Source organism: Notothenia coriiceps, unplaced genomic scaffold, assembly GCF_000735185.1.
Source record: "Notothenia coriiceps isolate Sejong01 unplaced genomic scaffold, NC01 NC01_scaffold00037244, whole genome shotgun sequence".
In the NCBI taxonomy this organism is placed as follows: domain Eukaryota; kingdom Metazoa; phylum Chordata; class Actinopteri; order Perciformes; family Nototheniidae; genus Notothenia; species Notothenia coriiceps.
The window spans coordinates 25,972,197-25,981,456 of NW_011369945.1; the positions used below are offsets into that span (position 1 = coordinate 25,972,197).

At 40.2% G+C, this 9,260-nt stretch overlaps 1 protein-coding gene across 2 annotated transcripts in view; it reads left to right on the plus strand.

Moving 5' to 3' along the window:
• gstcd (glutathione S-transferase, C-terminal domain containing) overlaps nt 1–4,954 on the plus strand; it is a 63,185-nt gene extending 58,231 nt beyond the window's left edge. The window contains exons 11-12 of one of the 2 annotated variants that reach the window (XM_010794043.1): nt 1,447–1,516; nt 4,098–4,954. In XM_010794043.1, coding sequence (XP_010792345.1) covers nt 1,447–1,516; nt 4,098–4,288 — 261 coding nt within the window. In that variant the 3' untranslated portion in view covers nt 4,289–4,954. Of the gene's footprint in view, nt 1–1,446; nt 1,517–4,097 lie in introns of those variants that run through there. The other variant, XR_800518.1, reaches the window with a different exon arrangement.
• Nucleotides 4,955–9,260: the final 4,306 nt, after the last annotated feature.

Here is a 9,260-nt window from a genome sequence, read left to right on the forward strand (position 1 = left end):
ATTTAAACCGGCAGACACATTATCTGCCACTTTAAACCTGAGCTGTAAATCTCCCCTGCCTCTCCTCGTGGTTTTGCTTCCAACAACCATGGTATTTACTATTCATTCAGGCTGAGTGTACAGGACCCCACTGTTTCCTGTCTTTGCTACTGAACCCTCAGCCGACACTCGCGGAAATAAAAGCAGCATTACTTTGTTTTAAAGCAGAATCATAGTTGTCTTTCCTGAACGAAAGTTGTTAAACAGAATGACAGCACAATGACGAATGGTGTATCGCTGGAATAAAGGGCTAATGGTGTGCGATATTGGTGCTCAGAGCTAACTTTAAGCACCTATACCGTGGCCTTGCGTTCAGCATCGACCCTCTGGAGTGAGAAATCAAATCAATTAATGTAGACGCGAGGTAGAACTGATGAAGCGCTCACCCGATACTCTTTGTCCATGAACCGAACGAACCAAGGCGAGCTAGAAACAGGACAGAAAAAATGTCCTTCTGTTTGAAACTAAAACACAAGTTGACTTTTCTGAAACTTTACAGGGATGTTTTTTGTCTAAGACTCTTAGAAGTTTACAATGTGGTTAACAAGCATGGAAATCGTTCCTGTTTTGGTTTTCCTTCTTGATCAATTTCACGTCTTACAACTAGTCGGCTTGTTTACAAATTATGCACACAATAGAGGGAAATCAATCTGGAGATACAACGAACTAAAACAAGGCTGAGAGTCTGCATTCTGAAGCTGTATGCTAATATCAGCATGCTAATATCAGCATGCTATCATTCTCACAGTCACAATGCTAAATGCTGATGTAATATGCTGTAATGTTCGCCAGGTTCACCTTTTAAGTTTAGCCTATTGCCATAATAAAGTTAGCTAATTAGCACTAAAACAAAAAAACACAGCCATTAGTTGCAGATCATAAACCGAATTGGAAATGCAAACCTTGGAATGAGTGAAAAAAACTCAGATTTGATTTGGTCACCAAAACAAATGTATTTGTATTATATTCAGTTATATTTTGAAATTGCTTGAAAGGCTTAACAATCAGGGTTCTCTGGGGGGATAGTTAAGGGATCAAAAAGTCAACGTTTATAGAGTATGAATGTTTCAAATACTTTACTGTAGGTGTGAGTTCCTACATGGAATTTGAAGGTCATGGGATGGACTAGTAATCTGCTAATGACTTACCTCTCAGCTCCACAGCTGTAAGTTGGATAAGATGACTAGAAAAAAAAACATGCATTCTTGTGTGCATGTATAACCCTGTTCGTTCACTGTATGGCTTATCTCGGTTGTATTGGTTACAAATCTGCTCGATCCAATTGCTGGTTATCTCCATGGCAGAGCGCAAACATGTGGTTTTGAGACTTGACAGATACCATCCAAAGCTATTGTGGTAGAATTAATTAATAAACAGTTCTTGAACTAGCGTTTGTTCTTGTTTCAGGAACACATGATCCTCTGTCGCTTCGCAGACCAAACTGCTGTCCAGCTCCATCCTGAGAGGAGACTCGTAGGTACGGTTTACACTCTTTTCCTCTTCCATACTATTTCTTTTTCTCAAGCTAGCTACAAAATAATTGCACTACACCTTGTACTCTGTATCTGTGATGTGTATGTCACAAATAGACATGATTTAAATGGATTGACCTTTCCATAATGCTGACAATAGACATGGATACTCTTTACAGATGCATTGTTCTTTGGCTGCTGTGTTGAAAATGTACATTAAAATGCTTAATTTCATTGTTTAAAGTCAAATCAAACAATCACACCTAAAGTTAGTTTATTATATAGTTCGGCGTGATGGACACCAGCATGGCGAAAAAACAACCAAAAAACCCTAAACCGTTAACTTGGTACATGCTGATGTTTTGTTTTTAAGATTTTTTGTTACAGTGTGAGCTTCTTCTCTACTCTTACAAACGGTCTAGACGTCAACAATGTCAATGGTGGATTTGTTCAGTGTGACGAAACAGCCGCGGTGAACAGCTGCTACAGTATATCTACGATGTGGGATTCAAAGTGTTTTGTCAGACCTTCAGGCCTGTGCTGGCGCTCCACCGTACAGTATTTCATTATGTGGAGAACATTCTCTGCCTGATCGTTCTCCGGCTTATCAAAGCTTCCCCTCTGAATCTGAGGAGGCTCCCAGATGCCTTGTCAGTCTGAAGCTCTTTCATACGTACCTGACACCACCTGTCACGGTGTTTCTGCTTTATATCAGCTAACAGGGCCCAACCTCTCCCAACATTTTCTCACCATGTTTGATCCCATTTCTCCAGAGCATACCAGTGTGACTGTGAGCAGCATGGCAGACCAAAGCTCACATTTACTGTCTGCCACCTGTTACACCAGTGCCTAACACAATTGAAGTCTGTGTAAAGGAAATACTGAGAGACAAGTGTGATAATCAGTGAGAAAATGTTGATAGTAGAGGATGTTCTGTAGGGCTACAGCCATACCAAGAAATGGCTTAGCCCCACCATGAACAATGATGTTAAAGTAAGCAAAATAAAGTCTGCCAACTCGCGCGGAGTAAATTGCACAGACAGCAGTTAGTAAGATTGATTTCAGCAGCCACTTGTCTGGAAATACCGAAGACTAGAAACGGTTTTGAAAACTTTTGTCACGTAGTGATCGTCTTCTCAATAGAACATCTTTGATAATGTCTTCTGGCAAATCAGAATCAAGATAACGGCGTGGTGTTGTTGCATGAAGTCCCGACGGAGAATACTTTTGCTGTAGTACATCTCTATACATCGATAAGACCTCACGGTTTGATGATTGATAGGTGTGTGGGCTGTCTTTCATTTTGAAACACAGAACAATGTTATAATAAACATACATACTGTATGTTAAATGGATATATCCACCTTCTTTCATTTATCTTTCCATTCCCACAACAATTTACATAAAGAAATGACATATTTTGGATATAGTTCGAATGGTGATTAATCATGATTAATTAATGTTTAAGCTGTGATTAATCTGATTAAAAATGTTAATCGTTTGACAGCCCTAGTATGTATATATGTATGTATAGATATATATAGATATATAGATATATATATATATAATNCTACCGGGCGCGTTTCAGAAGCGGAGCGTCTTGCCTGCCGGCTCGCAGTTCTTGTTGAGTTGGGCATATTTCCTGGACAGGCTACTTTGTACAGACAAAGTTAATAATAATTGTAATATTCCAGTTATAAACGACATTAATCAAAAATGTGTTGCTATATTTTAGTGGTAAAATGCATTCATCATCATAATTATTCTATAATTTACACAGTGCCTGTAAACCTACTTGAAAGACTACGGAGGGATAGGGTCTGCAAAATTAGTTTATTTTGGGCATTTACTAGATGCTCTCACCGGTCCACTTCCTTTCCGGCGCCTCTGCAACGCCTCGCGTCGCGTCGAAAATAGACCAGCCGCCTATTTTTAGCGTAGCGCCGAGACGCTTCTGGGCTGCCGTAACGCGGCACGTCTGGTGAAAACGTTGTCTTTGTGTCTAAGACTGTGGGATCTGATGCATTTTATTTAACTCTCCTAATAAGGCTGCTCGATTATGGTAAAAATCATAATCTCGATTTTTTTTTTTGTCAATAATTGATATCACGATTATTAAAAACGATTATCCATTTACTTTGAAAACATCAATTTATTGGAGAAAAAAAATGTGAATAGTAAGTTTTTAACAGTTGATTACCGTGAACTTTAAGTATAATTCAACTGAAAAACCAATAATAAAAAAAAGTATTTGAAAAAGGTAATAATAAAAAGATAATCGTTTTATTTCGATTACGTTGTTTTCGTAATCGTTGCAAGCAATAATCGTAATTGCGATTAAAATACGATTAATTGAGCAGCCCTATCTCCTAAACAATAAATACGATAAAATAAAGGAAAACAACACAAAACAGTAAGGCTGTATAAAATCAAGAACGCTTTTATACCAATAAACATAAAGTCATGTCTTTCAGTTCTTTGTGTTTTAGCTCTTCATATGGTTCATGTTTGCCTATTTAAAACATGAATGTAGACTCAATTCTAACAATGTCCCTTACGATGATTAAAACCGTTTTACCGTTGCAGGAAAGCAGTGCATGGGCCTCGTGGACTTGGACCGCTCCTGGGCAGCAGAGGCTCATGGGTACTCGTTGCAGGTGATGACTATGGAGCCTGATAGCTGTTCCCCAAAGAACAACATGCTGCTGGGAAAGCCTCCGCACAAGAGTGGACAGGAAGTCGATGCTGGCCAACAGGAAGCAGCGCTGCATAATTAGGACTGCGAGCAGCTCGGAGTCTTCAGTTCAGCTCGGTCAGGGTTTGATGAAGTGGTGGCTCACTCAGAGTACCACTATGTTTTTATCCACACTCTTGATTTTATCTTAACTTATTTTTTACAAGCCATTTTTGTGAGAAACAGACTTGGAAAATAAAGGAAGTTATTTCTCATTACACCTGGACTACCAAAAGTCATCTACTTCTAAAATCCTCCTCTGACTTAAAGCAATCATTTTGTGTTTGTTTTTTAAAGCGATGAAACAGAGAGCTGTTTGACAACTGCTCCTCTCCCTTAAATTATCAATTGCTGGACGCTTTGTAGTGGTGAGAGCTCCATTCTCTCATCAACGTTCGTGCCTTTGCCTAAACCGTGTGATCAAGCTGTCAACGCAAACAGAAGTAGCAGGAATTACACACACACACATTGCGAATTAAACCCGCCATACTTTCAACATGCTGTTTTTGCAAATAGTCTGTATACGACCTTCTGTGTTAAAACTCAGCAGCCTGCTTTCTACAGTATGCTGCCAGGCTTTAACACAAGCAGGAGAAATGCAGTGCTATGAAGTAATCTGCGCCTAAAGATCAGATAGAGAAGTGTGTGTGTGTGTGTGTGTGTGTGTGTGTGTGTGTGTGTGTGTGTGTGTGTGTGTGTGTGTGTGTGTGTGTGTGTGTGTGTGTGTGTGTGTGTGTGTGTGTGTGTGTGTGTGTGTGTGTGTGTGTGTGTGTGTGTGTGTGTGTGTGTGTCAAAGACAGATAGGCGAATAAATTGAGAGAAATGGACTGAACTCGTATCACTACAGGTAAAATAAAGCATTTGTCATTGTACTACAGAAAACTGATTGTTCCTTATTAAAAATGTATGTGAATATGGTCTCCATGCAGGAATGTGTGGAACATGAATGAATATTTTATGACGCCGGCAAAAAAGGTCGGTGTTCTTGATTGTATGCGCACTGTTCGGAGCCTAGAAGCTGAACAATCACCAGATACACTTCTTACTTCTAAACCAGTAGACTTTATGCATACTCTACTTCCTCAAGCTTTCATTCATGAGGTAAAACTGTTTAATCTGTTCCTCTGAAAAGTCCTGTGTTCTTTGACAGTGTATTGTGGCTGCTTGAGGAATCCGTGGAGGTAGCAGGTGAGACAGTTTTTCCTGCTCACACTGAAGGAACGCGGACAGAGGCGCAGGCTTTTCCAGCGTGGAGCTCATCTGAATTCAGTCTGCGGACTCAATCTATCTGGAGGTGAATGGCCAGACACCGCTCCTCCCAAGGACTGGAATTATTTCAAAAGGAGTCGTCTCACTCCCTGTTCGTGTTTGTGGCTCTGCACTAGCGCACATTACAGAAATTCATACAGGCACAAAAGAGGAAAGAGAGTAGGTGGCTCGAGCTTGCATGAACGATGGGAGAATATTGAGGTGTGAAATGGGTCGATTCAATCCAAACACTTGGCGCTGGAAGGCGACTAAACAAGATTCTCTCTGTACACAAAATAGACGAGATATCTGAGTTTATTTCAATGTTTTCTCTCCACTGATTGGTCTCATGAAGCCTTTCAATAAGTACAGAGAAGAGTCACGTATTGAACTGGATGCATTTGTGTTTTGTATCTCTCTGGTTGACATCAAAAGTTGACTATATGTGAGCTGTAGCTGAATTTTTCTTTTGAGGAAATTCTGCAATTTAACACAATTTATATGCATAGTAGATTTAATCTGAAGTAGACTAAATGTATGCGTTTATAATCAGCTTTAAATTAATCATGGATTAACACTTTGATGTGGAATCTTCTCTGGGAAACTCACTCCTCCTCCTCGTCGTTCGTTTAGGTTTTCTAAAGCAGAATCCTCACTGAACCGTCTTGCAGCAGAAAATCTTAACTATAGGAAATAACGGCACTTTCATTCTTTTATTAACGCCAATTATTACTTGTGATAAAAACACATCTGGTCTTGGTTTTCCACATGGTTACTCTGCATTTATGGCCGTTCGTCTGCAGCACCATATTTAGGCTTCCTCCCTTCGTATGAATTTCTCTTTCGGCAAACTGTATGTCTTTGGTTACTTTAACAGACACTGATCAAATATACAAGCCCACGTTTAATCAAGGAGCCTGTGCTGCCCTTTCAATTATCTTAAATATCATGTGTTATATGCTGTTAAATATGCCTTACCACCAGTGATGGGTCTTTTTCATTTCACTTGTATTTCTTCCTAATAATCAACATAAGGCATAATTATAGAACTCTGGAATAACAACACATAATTAAGCTCACATTTCCTCTTTCATGCAGGACTCAGCTTCTGTTATTGTGCTCAGCCTAATCATGTAGTAATCTATTCCCCGATGCTTCTCCCCCTACGTATCACTTCTGCCTTCACCTTATTTATCCCCAGTTTGGGATTCCCCTGCTTATTTCCTATTATTGCAATTATTTACTTTAGTCTGCTGTAGCATTGTCTGATTGCATGTAAGGACTCACTTTCCCAACAGAGTTCATTAAAAAGCCACTTCATTCAAATCTCAAAAATACCTTTTTTTTAATTTACCGCACAATTGACTGCCTATTTTTCTGGAAGATCCAGGTTTAGACATTAAGTTTAGACATTAATATCATGTTTGGTTTTTCAATAATTGGTGCTTCTTCCAATAATTGTTTTACATATTGTCCACAAATACTGACATCTAAACATACAGATGGTGACACTAATTAAATGAGACAGGCTCAAATTAGTCAGTGGTTCATGGATAAAAGTTTCACTTGCTCAACACACTTGATTTACAAAAAATAAAATAAAACATCCAGTAACAAGAATAGGGAGCAAATCAAAATTGAAAAAGCACTTAGCGTTCCAACCATTTAAACGGGGCTTCGTATGGTGTTGAAGAAAGGTGAGTAAGGGATACCAACTGTGCTTTCCTTCCTTTGGCTGTAAGTGAGTCATTCCAGTGCTACACAGGATGCCATTTCTTTCCCCCGCCCCCTTCATGTTTTTGAAAAGGTACATCAATTTTTTCTTCCAATTACTTCATTTAATTCATTTCTAACAGAGTCCACAGTTCACAGCAAGTGTAAAAGTATATGCATGCAATTCAGCAGCCAGAATTTGAGAATATCTGGCCCATAATAAAAGACCAATATTAAAAATGTGGGTCTAAAAACATAGAATACAAAAAAACGGCTTCTAAATTCAACTTTATCATAAAATAACTTTGTATTATGGAGTCCAAACTTTGAAGCTTCGCATGGCGGCAGTGCCACTGGAGACAATATGATTATTATTTTTGTTGGTGAACTCACCTTGCAAAATGTCCACCATATATACCATATTGGTATTTGGCATAATTCTGATCTGCATACCCCATAACTACAGTTTTAAAATGTGATAAATCATCACAGTATTACACTTTTACATTACAGTCATGAACATAATATGATTAATAGTGTAATTATACGCAACTGGCATTTCTCCATTCTCATGCTTCTGGAGATGTAAAACCTCAGTGCCACCGTATAGATTTATTATCAGATCGGTGACAGGGCGTAACAAGGCAGCAGTGCCATGCATCAAAAGGCTGCGGTGACTGTGAACAACCAGCAGTAATCACAGCAAACATTCATCTCATCCATCTCCTGCTCCATTGCTGAAAATAATGGCGTTCAGTAACCCTGTCATTTCTCCATGCTGCCCCCTCCCCTTTCATTTCAATGAGTCCTGGAGATTATTTTATTGACTGACTTCTCGGTTTCTCGAGGCAGAAGTCAGAAAATGAGGAAGACCTTTCTGCCCTCAGACGGGAAGTGCAATTCACCAGCTTTTGAAGATGAAGTGCTGCCTTTGAGTCAGGCAGCAGATAATTACCCTAAGCAGCAGAATTAACCTTCTGTTGAATAATGAGAATATTAAAGGCCAAGCTATTTCATATAGGGTGCATGCAGTGTTCAAGATGTTGTGCAAAGTATGCTGGGAAAATGCATGCAGGAAAAGCACATTCCGCCTCTTCTCTTTTTTTTTTTACAGTTATGCAAATAATTAACCATGTGACGCAAAGCAGATTCTCTTTATCTGGATTCATTATACCAAAACAATATTTCAATCAGAAGTCCCATCCCTGGTGTTTTTATTTACAATAATTACAGGTCCAAGTTCAACAAAAGCCTTCTCTATTTATCCAAAACCCTGAAACAGTGTCAAACCACTCATTTTGCATTTTGTGCTGCTTATGTTTTTGTCCCTCTCCCAAATCACCCCCCAGTAATTTCCACTGCATTGTCTTCTTTACTGTGTGAGCAACAACATCTACCTGGGCGGGCGATGCACCTGCGTGCCTCAGCAGGCTGCGCAATTAATGAAAGCATTTCCAAAAGCATGCGCGGCACCGAGCTGCTGCATCTGGAGCCTCTTCCTCTCCTCTGTGGCTGCAGGTCATGACTTTACATGTGAGGAGCATTGGGCTGGATCTTCGCTGTGTTTTGACCGCTGGCTATTTAAAAGACGGGGGTCTGACTGCAGTGGGTGCTGTTGGTTGAAGTGCCCGCGAACTGAACTTGTGAGGAGAGAGAGAGGGAGCTGTGCGCTTTCCTCCCGACAGAGTGCTCCACACACACACACACACACACACACACACACACACACACACACACACACACACACACACACACACACACATACACATACACATACACACACACACACACCGGGGTTACTCCACTTCCAGGCGGCGGACTGGTTTCCACTCCCCCTGCATATCGCACATGAAGAGGGAAGGACGTCCGCAGTCATTTCCTACCTGTGCGCCTTCAGCGTGCGTCACGGAAACTCCGCCGTTTCTTAGTCTTAATTGTTTCCTCCGCGGCTTCCTATACCCGGTGCTTTTGGATTACGGAGAATAACACGCAGCGCGGGCGCGGAGCAACTGAAATCATGGATTTATGGATAAAGTTGGTGTTGTTGTGCAGCT